This window comes from Delphinapterus leucas, chromosome 4, assembly GCF_059928025.1.
Source record: "Delphinapterus leucas isolate spDelLeu-1000000601 "Yukka" chromosome 4, BTC_Dleu_Yukka2, whole genome shotgun sequence".
NCBI lineage: Eukaryota > Metazoa > Chordata > Mammalia > Artiodactyla > Monodontidae > Delphinapterus > Delphinapterus leucas.
This window is the reverse complement of record NC_143132.1, coordinates 12,524,846-12,538,562: the sequence shown is the minus strand read 5'-3', so window position 1 is coordinate 12,538,562 and position 13,717 is coordinate 12,524,846. Positions and strand designations below refer to the sequence as shown.

The window sequence follows — 13,717 nt, the reverse complement described above, 5'->3', positions numbered from 1 at the left end:
CCAAGGAGCGTTCCCGGGGGGAGGGGTGGACAGCTTACACCGCCTCTGTCCCCATCACTGTGCCGCCCAGGAAAGTGACCCTTCCTGCTGACGGTCACAGAGGCGCCAGGGCCTCCTGCACGTGGAAAATTGACAATTTAGGAACGTCCTCTGGTTGTTGATCCTGGGACATCCCCAAAAGACTTTTGTTAAGCACTTTGAGAAAGGAAATGAGGTTTTCTTGTTGCTGAAGATGGCTTACCAGCTCTTTTCCAAAAAATCAGTGCAGTTGAACTTGCCCGGTTTGTATTGGCTTCACTTCTATTTCCTGTTGCCACTTCTCCCAGATACCAGCTGAGCCGAAGAACAAACAAAAATAATTTTCTGCAGCGAAAACATTTGGTTTCCTCTCCCTCCTCCCAGCTGGCTGCAGTGCACTGGCTCTTCAGAATTCTTGCTTTGCCCCCCTGCTCAGCTCCTGCTACCGTCTTGTCCGCTTTGCCTGGGGGGTCTTGAGATCTGGATGGTTTATTCTTAAGGTCAGTTTGGAAGAATCTTTAACCATCTTCCAAGGGAGTCTATTTCACGGCCCTCTCTCTTCATCCTTCTGTCATCCTTTCTTATAATACTGAGAGCTGCATTCTAGCACAGAGACTTCGAATTCTTTCAGGGTTATTAAGGAAGGAGTGAATTAAAGAGAGTGAACAAAAAGTGGAATCGCAGCTGGGAGAGGTCGGTGATGAGTTTTGAGTTGGTCCCATTCATTTTGTTTCACTGTGTCTCAGGGAAGTTGATGTTCAGAGTGAACAGTGTTATTGAGGTGTGATTTACGTACCTTAAAATTCATCCGTTGTAAGTAAAAATGATCCAGTGATTTCTGGTAGATTTACAGAGCTGTGCAGCCTTCACCACACTCCGATTTTAAAATATTTCCAAGATCCCCAGAGTTCTCTCACGCCCATTTGCGGTCAGTCCCCATCCCCACCCCTGTCCTCGGCAACCACAAATTTACTTTCTGTCTCTATAAAGTTACCTTTTTCTGGAGATTTCATATGAATGGAATCATACCATATGTGGTCCTCTGTGTCTGGCTTCTTTCACTGAGCATAATGTTTTTGAAGTTCATCCGTGTTGTAGCAAGTGTCAGTGCAGTCGGTCCTCTGTATCTGTGGGTTGCACATCTGTGGAGTCAACCAACCACAGGCTGAAAACATTCGGAAAAAAAATTCCAGAATGTTGTAAAAAGCACAACTTGAATTTCCTGCACTCTGACAACTATTTACATAGCATTTACACTGTATTTACAACTATTTACATAACATTTACAGGATATTAGGCATTGTAAGGAATCTAGAGATGATTTAAAGTACACGGGAGGATGTGCATAGGTTACGTGCAAATCATATGCTATGTATATTAGGGACTTCAGTGTCTCTGGATTTTGGTATCCAAGGTGGGTCCTGGAACCAATCCCCCAAGGATACCAAAAAATGATTATACTTCATTCCTTGTTATTGCTAAATATCATTGAATTGGATAGATATGCCACATCTTGTTTATTTGTTCTCTATGTTGTTTTTTTTTAAATACTGCAAGATAGACCTAAAGTTTAACCTTTCTGGGACATTTGATGATCACATGGGTACCGTTGGTGTATGTATGTGAGTGTATTGGACAAGCAGAGTGATTTATGTACTGATTTGAAAATTGATCTCTTTTTGTCTTATCTACATTGCATTTTAAAGTTGTATTATGGGTACAAAGTATTTAAAATATTTCTTTTTGGTTTTTAGTTCCCAAGAATATACTCACAGCGATCGATCCATCCGTTGCTAATCTAAAACCTTCTGTGAAACAGAAAGACGGTGACTATGGTAAGGTTTATGGCTTACTAGCAGCATTTCTCTTTAAGTAAAGGTGAACAGCCCCATGTGACCGCAAGTGGGTGCACACTGGTTAGGATGGAAGGTGTGTGAGCTCCCAGCTCTGAGAATGGCAGTGCTGTGGCAGATGGTTGCAAATGGTGGCCAACATTTTGTGTTTTAAATTATAAGTAGGATAAATCCCCCTTCCATTCCCTCGCTTATTTCCTAAAAGAAAAATCACCTTGAAAAAAGATCTGCTCAGAAATAAACCTGGGGTTCCTGGATTATCCGATGAGCTTGTTGGAAAGAGGATCACATAGGGCAGCGGTCCCCAACCTTTTTTTGGCAGCTGGGAACAATTTCGTGGAAGACAATTTTTCCACAGACCGGGGCTTGTGGGGTGGGGGGGATGGTTTCGGGATGGTTCAAGCGCATTGCATTTATTGTGCACTTTATTTCTATTATTATTACATTGTAATATATAATACAATAAGTATACAACTCACCATAATGCTGACAGGAGGCGGAGCTCAGGCGGTAATGCAAACGATGGGGAGCCGCTGTAAATACAGATGAAGCTTCACTTGCTCACCTCTACTCATCACCTGCTGTGCGGTCCAGTTCCTAACAGGACACAGACTGATACCAGTCTGTGGCCCGGGGATGGGGACCTCTGCCATAGGGAACCTGGGTGGGCCACACCCAGGCTGGACCTGTGTGCCTCCATCCACATGTGCCCTTCTTCCTGAGGTTTTCACCGGACTTTTGTAAATAAGGGGATGAACGTTTTGGTCTTCTTATCAAATCTAGAATGGAGTTCAGACCCTTGGGGCTCTTGATGAAATTACAGAGCGCCCCCCCAAGACAATCTATGTAAGATATTGCACTTTGCAGGTTGAGAATTGGTCTTGTGTTACTTTGATTACATTTATGAAATTTTTCCCCCTAAGAATAAAACTAAAGTGTGCTTGTTATGGAGCACACAGGAAAGCACCAAGAAATAGAACTCACCCTTAGTCTCAAAGCTTAGAGATAACTATTGTTAGTATCCTATGTTCTTCTAGTTCCAGCCCTCCAGCTCTCCACCAGGCTCTGCTTCTCCCAGCCTCTCCCAGCCCCTCTGCTCTTTCTAAGAGGGCTCCCACCCAGATCCCATGAATATCCTGGTCCCCCTGGAGTGGAGGCCTGAGAGCCGTGTCTGACATTCCCAGGGGTCCCCAGGGCCCTTAGGCTACCCCATCAGGGGCTCCCTAAGCTCCATCACAGCAACTTAACCAGGCATCCAAAGCCAGATCCGCCCTGTATTTTGCTTCATTTCCAAAAAAGTAGCCCAACACAACCTCCCTCCATAATTCCAGGCCTTCTTATCTGTGGTGAACAGAGCAGACAGCAGCTCTGTGGCTGAGTGGGACATTATTAAATCTCCCAGAGGCATGATGAATGCCATTGCCTTAAAATGGGAAAATAAATGTGTTCCCTTCTGCAGTAGAGTAGATGAGTGAAGTTGGAACTAACACATTTTAGAATTTCTGAATCCCTTTTATCACTTAATATTTTCAGAAACTGCTTACTAAATGCTCTTCCTGGCTTAGTCTTCCCTAATTTTGTCAAAGGCCCACTTATTGGATCTCTATGACTTTTTATTTATTATGGCAGTCCTGGATTAGGAAAAAACGCATGCGGTGAACAGTTGTGATTAATCGGTCTTGCATTTTTTACGAAACAGGTATAAACTTTGACCCAAGGAAACCAAGAGTTCTGAGGAAAGATGGAGCTATTGTCAGCCACTCCCTGGCAGCATTTGCTTACCTGCGAGGTAGGTCAGTGAATTAATAACGGATTTACTGAATTCTTACTCACAAATGCTCTGTTTAATTACAACACTTGGTTGGCTAAAGAAAAAGGACTTTTAAGTTTGACACTTAAAGTGACAACTGCAATCTTCTACAATCCAGAAACACAGAGGCCTGAATTTAGGTATGCTTGCCACTGGCAACCAACAAGAGAACCACACAGGGAAGTAGCAAAGGCTAAAGTCGCACTATGTAGCAGTTGGGCTCCATGGAAATTTTCCACTTTGCAAAGTAGGAAGCTGAGGAATGCACTTTCCAGCTCTAAAATTCGGGAAGGGCATAGGATTATTGAATTCCACCCTTGGCTGGAAGAAAATTGGGCTGAAAGATGACTTAGTGAACAAAACAGGTCATGCTCTGTGAAAGGAGAGCCCCTTTCTGAGTCACCAGCGTTACTTCTCACGGTTCCAAGGTTTCCCTTGATAATCTTCCCCTTAAGGATCAGTCAGACTCAGCCCTCCTTAATTAGCAGAGCCCAGATTGCTCATGGTGCATGCTACCTTTCCTCACCAGCCTCACTGCTCACCTCTGGAGAGACCGTATTTTGGAATGTCAACTCTGCAAGTTTCAACAATGCCTGCCTGACTCTGTTCAGAGAGCCAGAACCTCAGAAGACTTTTGTAAAATACATGGTAATACAATGCATTACGGCATTACTTACTCAAGGCCTGCCAGAGCTGGGGCTGTTTGGAGTAAGCCTCCCTCAGAAGAAAATAAAGGCTTAAGGAAACATCTCAACACAGGAGATAGAACAGTCTTGGGACCTCCTTACCAATGTCCTCCCTGTGTGGTAGTTGTGTGGTTGTTGAGAACCTTCTCTTTTCTAACCACCCTTCCCTTTCTGTTTCTTGCTGTTCCGGACAATTGTCATAGTTAAGAGATATAAGGATTTTGATTGTTGAAAATATCACATATTTTCAAAGTCCCCAGAGAGCCCCTTGGAGGAAAGACATCATGAAAATCCTTCACTCAGAGGAACAACTAGGAGGCTGCTTATGTGATGCGGCCATTCTGGACCCTATCAGTTCCTCTCAACAACTGTCCTGGTCAGCTCAGGCAACCATAACAAGATACCATGGGCCTGGTGGTTTAAACAACAGAACTGTATTTTCCTCCAGGCTGGAAGGCCATGATCAAGGAGCTGGCAGGCTTGGTTTCTGGTGAGGGCTCTCTTCACAGCTTGTAAACAACTGCCTTCCCCCTATGTCTTCACACAGCAGGGAGGGAAAGAGAGAGAGAGAGAGCTCTAGGTGTCTCTCTCTTTTTTTTTTAAATTGAATTATAGTTGATTTACAATGTTGTGTTAATTTCTGCTGTACAGCAAAGTGATTTAGTTCTACATATATATACATACTTTTTCATATTATTTTCCACTATGGTTTATCACAGGCTACTGAATATAGTTCCCTGTGCTATACAGTAGGACCTTGTTGTTTATCCATTCTATATATAATAGTTTGCATCTGCTAATCCCAAACTCCCAGTCCATCCCTTCCCCACCCTCCCTCACCCTTGGCAACTACAAGTCTGTTCTCTATGCCTATGAGTCTGTTGCTGTTTCATAGATATGTTCATTTATGTCATATTTTAGGTCCCCCTTGGTGTCTCTCCTTATAAGGACACTAATCCTGTTGGATCACGGCCCCACCCGTATGACCCCATTGAACTGTAATTACCTCCTTATAGGTTCTATCTCCAAATATAATCACATTCATTCAACATATGAATCTGGGGGGGACACAATAAAGTCCATAGTAGTGACCTTGAGAGAGGGACTCTTATCCCCTATTCTGCACACAGGGAAGCTGAGGCTCAGAGGAGTTGAGCCAGGTGCCTGAGGACACCAAGTGGCTGGCGACAGGGCAGGATTCAGACTCAGCAGATATAAAACCTGCCCTCCAGCTTCTCCAAGAGAGATGTGTGCCTTTCAGAATTTTGAAGGATGGAAACCTCATGACCTCGAGTGATCTAACTTAGACTGCCTCCATCCCTGTCTAACCTTTTACACACTCATCGCTCCCAGAAGTCGTTGGAGAGATTTATTTGTTAAACACCCATCTCTCCACTAGACATTAACTATTTCAAGTACAGATGTTTGTCACCTTAGTCATTGTCATATCCTACTGCCTGGGACAGAGCTGGCACAGAGTAGATGCACACGAAGTAGTTAGTAAGTGACCATGTGAAGAGTCCTCCTTTGGCGTCATGAGCTGTCCTGCACCTAATCATCACCCTGTATTTGCTGTTTGTAGGTATTAAATTTTTAAGGAATGTAAGGACTTGGTGGGTTGTTATTTGGTTTTATAGAGGGATGTTTAGGCACGTTGAACTCAGCAAGCTGCAACCAAGCCGAAATTTCATGACAAAGAGAAAGAGGCTCTGAATGTGTGGTGTCAGGTGTTAGTGAAATGAAGTTGCTATAGAAGTTCATTTGTCAAATCACAGAGGCTCACAAAGTCTTAGGGAAACAGGGACATCTGCACTTGCTGGTGAATTTCCTGGGCATGTCACCCTCTGGGTGGTCACTCTAAAGGTCCCCAGCCCACCTCGTCCTCCTCACGAGGCAGGCCAGCACACTGCAGCGAAGGGCAGGACGTCAGGCTGAGCTGTTTCAACACGAGCGTCACACAATGAGAGCGTCACCCTCGTCGTCGTTAGAAAGCAGCGCCCCAGCCAACTCTCAGTAGCATCCTTACCCGTGTTGCAGGGATATGATCTGAAGGCTGGACTGGGGTCCCTGGGCACCCACCAAAGGGAGGAGACCCTCCTACAGGAGGGACCCCAACAGGAGCCACCAAGAGTGAGCTGGGAAGATTCTGGCAAAATCAGCTAAATCAGTAGATTGAGCAAATCCAGAAGGACGTTTCCCCAGGTCAGGCTGTAGGTAGCTTTGCTGCATTAGCGCAGCCAAGTTCACATGAAGGACCAGCAGACTAGAACCCAGAATCAAGGGGCCTGTCCTGGGATGTTGAGACACAGAGGCTGGTGGAACGGACACAAGGATATCCAAGGGTCCCTGATGAATGATTTTGCTTTGGGCCATTTAAATGATCTGTGAGACATTTTCTTAGGAGTGTTAGAATTTACCCTCCTCTCAGTAATATAGACCTACTCCTTGAATTCATTCTAGAATATTGATCATGGGTCTGAAGAAACTCATAGAGAAGTTTTGATATTAGGGAAATGGAAAGAGGTGCGTGTGTGTGTGTGTGTGTGTGTGTGTGTGTGTGTGTTGGAGGCTTGCAGAAGGCAGTTAGCTGGCTCAGCCATTGTACCTCTGCAGGTTGTTCTGAAGGAGACTTATTTAGACAGCCTGGCTCAGAACTTGATGTCCTCCATTCCACCTAGTGAATGTTTTATTGTGTGCCCTCGTGGCCCAATATTTCAGCCCCGGCCTTGGGCTTGGGCCTGTGTGTGTCTTCGGCCTCTGGAAGCACTCACTGTGTACTTGCGGGGTGCATGGGGTAACTGGGGCCATGGGTGAGAAAGCAGTGCTTCTCCTGAGTTGGGAGGGCGTCATTGTTTCATATGAAAGGAACTCCAGGCTATCAGGCAAACCCCCATTGAAATAGAAGTATCATAACACATTCCAGAGTTGAAGTTACACGATCCCCTGTCAGGGAGGAAGATGGGAAATCAGCGCCGCCTTGTCACATAGGTGTGGATTCTGAAGTGTTCCCACGGCCTCTAATCTTTGGTTCCATGACAGAAAGTTATTATCACATCCCTAAGTGCTGTCAGACCAGGCCCAATACTCTTTGTGCTTTCACCCGACGGTAGCAGGGCCCCAAGGGGTGGAACCCTCGCCCCAGCCTCTCGGTGTCTTATTTGGACACAAATAAGTTTGAGCTGGAGCTTGTGTTGGCTACAGACCAGGGATCTAAGGGTCAAGGGGCCTTAAAGGCCACGGGCCACCATGGTGAGATTCCCGAGGGCTTGCTACCGCTGATGAAATTAAAGCCATTCGCTTGAGCCTGTGATGAACTAAGGCTAAAATGAGAATAAGACCAACAATAGCACAGTGTGAAGATTCTGTCTGACAAGGAGACTAATGCCTTTATTTTAACAGAACGCATTCAGTATAATAGGAAAAGGGTTCACAAAAGCCTAAAGTGGTCCAATTGATTTTAGAAAACAGACGGTATCCCCTTAGTTTAAAGCCTGGGGCTTTGGAGAGAACCCTGGCCCCGAGCTTGGGGTCCCAGCCAAAGCAGTGGCTATGGACAAATTAAATGGCTGTGACAGGAAGAGTTGAGCCAGTTCACCACCAGGGCTCCATCTAACTAAGAGCTGGTGATTCTATGACTCCAGACTAGTTGGTTCAGGTGACTAGGAAGCCTTATTTCCAGCGGGCTTTCCAAGAGTTGCCATATTCTCCATCTTTGATTATTGGATATTAGCAGACTTGGTGTAAACATGGCCTGAAGAGTGATCACTTGGCAGGAGGTACACCTGAGCCAAGAGGCACCTAGGGTCTGATGAGTGAGAAGCGCTCCTGGCAATAGAACCCACACCCTCCCTCTCCGGGGGCAGAGGGAGAGAGGAAGAAAGGCAACTAACGTTATGGAGCCGCCAACCCACAGGGCACCAAGCCTAGTGCCGTAGACCCACGAAATACAAGTCAAGCCATAGTGAGATGCAATTTTATACTCCTATGATTGGAAAAATGTTAGAAGCCCGTCCATACTCAGTGCTGGAGAAGTTGAGGATTTGCAGGATTCCTCATGCATTGCAGCCACTTTGCAAACCACGTTGGCAGTATTTCCCCAATTCACATGCCTTACAGCTCATCCAATTGCCCTCAGTAGCCGAGACAGACACTTGCAGGTATTCACCAGGGACATGTACAGGAATGGTCACAGCTACAAGGCCCACATACAGAAACCTGGCAGCCCCCCAGGTGCCCATCAGCAGGAGAGCAAGTGAATAAACCACAGTGTAGTCAAGATAGCGGAATAACATGCAGCGATATACTGTTCAGTTAAAAACCAACACCAAACCCCCAACGCTGCAACGTTACACCTTTTTCATGAAGTTTTTAGGAATACACAGAGGTGCCATAAGCTATGTAAAAAGGCATGAGCGTGGAATGCAGGTGGTAGTTACCTTGATGGGAGGAGGCGAACCCACAGGTTAGACATGGTTATTGTCAAGGCTCTAACTCCCACGTGGGGGACTTATTCACAGCACGGGTGCTGATTACAGAATTTTAAGTAATTAATTAATTAAACATAAAGGAAGGCCGCGTATTGACAGATAAAGAGAATGTGTCATATCCTGAGGATTATGGTGAGTTTAATTCTGTCCACCTGGAGTCTTTAAAAAGAAGTAGAGGGGCTTCCCTGGTGGCGCAGTGATTGAGAGTCCGCCTGCCGATGCAGGGGACACGGGTTCGTGCCCCGGTCCGGGAAGACCCCACGTGCCGCGGAGCGGCTGGGCCCGTGAGCCATGGCCGCTGAGCCTGCGCGTCCGGAGCCTGTGCTCCGCAACGGGAGAGGCCACAACAGTGAGAGGCCCGCGTACTGCAAAAAAAAATAAAATAAAATAAAATAAAAAGAAGTAGAGATGGGAAAGGAGTGGGGGACAGTAACTAGCCCACAGTTACCCACCTGTCTGGGGCAGAGCCAGACCTTAAATCCTCCTTGATCCTGGCCTGAGTACCTGATTCACCCATGAGACCACCACTGGGAATGATGGTCTCGTGGGCGAGGAGAGAAGGGGGCTGTGGGTGATCATGGTCTTCCCAGAAGCTTGACCAGCATGGGATCTTTCTGCCTGGAGCTGGCCCTGTCCTGAACCAGGATGGCTGGAAAAGGTTACAGGTGGATGGGACTCCCTTCACCCATCGGCAGCGCTCCTTCCAGGCACCGCAGGAGGTGATGGCTACAGGCGTGGCTGTCAGCGGGCTCAAGGCTTACGCTTTCCCAGGAAGAGGAGATGAATTGTGGCTGCACAGAAAGCCCGTATCCGACTCCATGAGGACAGGAAGGACTGGAGAGGACAGTGGCCAGGAGGCTTGGGAAGGGGGGGCCGGAGACAGCGGGGAGAGGAAAGGAGGATTCAAAGGAAAGGGAGGTGAGAGTGAGGCTGGGGGTGATGAGTCCTCACCGAAGAGGCCTTGGTGAGCAGGGGGAGGAGAAACGATTTGCCCCATCAGATCAGGGCCTCGGGTCTTAGCATCATTTTGTGGTTTACGGTTTAATGATTGTGTCCCAAATGCCAGTCTTCCAATCCCTGTTCTACCACCACTCCCAGAAATGAACACGGCACAAAGGATGTGTGTCTCTATCTGACCAAATCTTCAAAATACCTTGACCCTTAGGAAAAATATATTGTTATTAATAGTACTACAGACACAGCTCACTGCCCCTCCCCTGGCCAAAAGCAGTTTTGCATTCAGACTTCTGTGTCTTAGAGAGAGTGATGAGATGGTGCTCGTAGGGGCGACGGCAACAAAGGACATTTGAGTCCAGTGAATTGAGCTGCGAGTGAAGGAAGCCGAATAGGGAAGTTGCATGTTTCAAGGAGATGACGTGTCCCGCTTAGATCTCTCCTGTCAGATCACAGCGGCTAGATCCCTTGACTGTACATGAAACTTAACAACTGTCAAGCCCTGAACCTCCATTCTGCACCTCTGGGGAGGGACCGAGGCAGTGAAGACAACAGTCATCATTATATTCGAGTCTAGTGAACGAGGAGGCCACGTGCCTGGCGGAGGCTGGTTCCATCGAGACGTAGGAGCAAACGGCCAGTGCACATCTCACAAGCTGCTTGCAGCTCAGGAGCTGGGTTCCTGTCCTGGCTCCAGCTAAAGAGGCCAGCTGAGCTCAGACAGTGGCTCCCCTACACCTCAGCTTGAGCCTCTGTATCAGTGATCCACAGAGTACGGCCCACGGGCTGATTTTGTAAATAAAGTTTTATTAGAACACAGCCACACCTGTAGCATCTCTCGTGTTACAACAGCGCAGTTGAGTAGTTGCAACACCGACTGTCGGGCCCGCAAAGCCTTAAAATAGGCACTGTGTGACCTTTTGACAGAAGGGTCAGAAAAATCTGTCAACTCCTGACCTATATTAGGAAGTTAGCTGGGTCATTACTTCCCCAAATGGGAGTGCTAACACCTCAGGGGGTACACAGCTGAAAAGTAATAGTCCTTTCCACGCAGGGTTAATGTAAGGATTAAACATATGTAAAGATTTAGACCAGGGTACATAGTACAAATTAGCATTCTCTCTATTTCTATTGTACAGTTATTTGGAGGTTGAACTTTTACTACCAGAACTTTTATTTATATTTATTTTTTAATCTAAAATTAAGCTTTGTAACATTTACTATATTAGTACCTACATTCATATATATACTTCATATGTAAATTAATTGTTCAAAATTTACTACCATTAATAATAGCTAACAGTTTATTGAACATTTGTTATGTGTCATTGAGTGTTCTGAGAGCTTCACAGGAATTAACTCTGACAGAAAGAGGCTTCTGGCTCCATTTTACAGGTGAAGGAACTGAGGAACAGAGAGGTGATGTAATTCGCCGAAAGTCACACTAGGGAATGACAGATCTGCATTTGAACTCAGGAGGGCCCAGCTTCTCAGGTCCTTTGCTATGTGTCCTCTCATAAACATACATATGTTGACTATATATGCTCCAAACCTTTTTTTTCTTTTTAATTAGTGGGGGTATAGGATCAGTTAGGTGTGGACGGTCTCAGAGATGCTGTCCAGGACTGCATGTATCTGCTTCTGTGGGACTTCGGCCTGGTGAAGACTGACAGCTCCCCCGCGTCCTGACGTGTTCTCTTTCCCTTACAGCCCACCCTGAAAGAGCTGCCCTGCTGTTCGTGTCCAGTGTTTGCATCGGTCTTGCACTCACGCTGTGTGCCTTGGTCATCAGAGTGTCCTGCACCAAGGACCTCCGGGAGCTGCAGCTGGCGAGGGAGCACCTGGTGCCAGGAAGCGACAAAGCCGAGGAGGACAGCCAGGATGAGGAGGGGGAGGAGGACTCCTCCGACTCCGATTTTCCAGGGGAACTGTCGGGGTTTCGTAGGACTACATATCCTGTCTACAGTTCCATAGAGGCTGCAGAGCTGGCAGAAAGGATTGAGCGCAGGGAGCAAATCATCCAGGAAATATGGATGAACAGTGGTTTGGACACTTCACTCCCAAGAAACATGAGCCAGTTCTACTGAAAACCAGATGCATCTTGATATGATCACACTTTCTGAAGAGGGAAGGGTTGAGAATGCCCCTCCAGTTCTGTTTCACTTGTACCTTCTATGAAGGAGAACTTGTCACGTCATCCAGTACTGAGGAAGCCAGAAAGCTGTTAAAGGGACATTTCAAACTGTTTACAGCACATTTCAAAATAAATATGGAGGGAAGAAGTCTTGGTTTTCTGTATTTATTTAAATTCATGTCTATATGCTAACAGAACTAGAGTTCACATTTATTGAGCACTTATAATGCCAGGCACTGTTCTAGCTGCTTTTCATGTATTAAGTCATTTAATGCTCACGACAACTTCGGGAGATGGTGCTGTCATTATCGTTTTACAGATGGGTAAACAGAAGATCCCTATCTATCCATAAAAGAATTATACTAATATTCACAATGGCAAGCGTGAGTTCAGTCACTCCACGTTCATTGGTGGTAGACTTTAATCACTAACATAATTTGTTTAGAGAAGGGATTGGCAAAGTTTGTTTTCTTTTTAAGGGAAAGATAATAAATATTTTAGGCATCGTAGGTCAGATAGGTCTGCCACAACTACTCACCTCTGACCCTGGAGCTCAAAAGCAGCCACAGCTAATAGGTAATGAATGAACACGGCTCTGTTTCAATAAAACTTTATTTGTGGGAACTGCAATCTGAAATTAACTTTCATATGTCACATATTTCTCTTTTTTAAATCAATTATTTTAAAATGTAAAAGCCATTCTTAGCTCATGGGCTGTCCAGTAGCCTACAGGCAGTAGACTAGATTTGGCCTGCGTCTTGCTTTTGTAAATAAAGTATGGTTTATAATGCCTAAAACATTTACCCTTGCAGGAAAAGCTTGCTGACCCCCGACTTAGATTAAAACTACAGAATTTCTAGTGGTAAAAAACAGTCGACCAGATTCCCCAGCAGCCTGTGGGCAAGGATCAAGTAGAGCTACCTTTCAAATTATTGCAAAAAAAAAAGGTCCTACCATATTAGGGGGAGGGGCAGGTGAAGAAGTAAAAGAAAAAGGAGTTAAGGAAACAGATTCCTGGTGGGAGAACTGGTGATGGTTTCTTTTAGAAGGCCCCCCCTGGTGGACAGGAGGCTTATAGCTGTGGAGTAGAATAAGAAAAGAATTTTTTTCTCTTTCTTGTCCTAGGGGGCTTAGAGCATTAAAATGATGGTGTTGACTATGAATGAGGTCTCCCTGCCTTATCTTACTTCATCATCACATCAGCCCTGCAAGCAGGCATATGTAGATGAGGGAGCTGAAGGCTGACAGTACTGGGGCCAAGTCACACGGTACAAAGTGCTGGAGCTGGCTCAGCTGTAAGGTGATCAGGAAATACTAGCTGTTCCCTCAGGAACCCCAGTAACGACAGGTAGGACAGGAGGCATTTCTCTTTCAGCCTCCAGATCCTGAGGGCGAAGGGCCCATCTGAGGAATCCAGAGGAGGGGGTGGTGTGGAGGGAGGGGCCTGTCTCTCATCAACTAGCCCAGCTGCCTGGAGGGCAGAGGGGCTGCAGTTTTGTTTTCTTTTTTAAAATTCAGTTTGTCTTAGTTCATTCATTCTGCTGTAACAAAAACACCATAGACTGAGTGGCTTATAAAACCACAGAAATTTATTTCTCACGGTTTTGGAGGCTGGAAGTCCAAGATCAAGGGGCCAGGGTCTGGTGAGAGCCTGGCTTCCTGGCTCGTAGCTGGGGGTCTCACTGGGTGCCCACGTGGCAGAAAGGCCGGGAGCTCTCTGGGCTCTTCTTTATAAGGGCACTAATCCTATCCAGGGAGGCTCTGCCCTCATGACC

At 46.1% G+C, this 13,717-nt stretch overlaps 1 protein-coding gene across 4 annotated transcripts in view; it reads left to right on the top strand.

The window, feature by feature from the left end:
- The window catches only part of EVA1C (eva-1 homolog C), an 84,903-nt gene extending 72,031 nt beyond the window's left edge, over positions 1–12,872 (top strand). The window contains exons 4-6 of one of the 4 annotated variants that reach the window (XM_089910306.1): positions 1,773–1,853; positions 3,571–3,660; positions 11,519–12,872. In XM_089910306.1, coding sequence (XP_089766432.1) covers positions 1,773–1,853; positions 3,571–3,660; positions 11,519–11,895 — 548 coding nt within the window. In that variant the 3' untranslated portion in view covers positions 11,896–12,872. Of the gene's footprint in view, positions 1–1,772; positions 1,854–3,570; positions 3,661–4,210; positions 5,974–11,518 lie in introns of those variants that run through there. The other 3 variants (XM_022552839.3, XM_022552842.3, XM_022552843.3) reach the window with 3 other exon arrangements.
- The last annotated feature ends 845 nt before the right edge of the window (positions 12,873–13,717 follow it).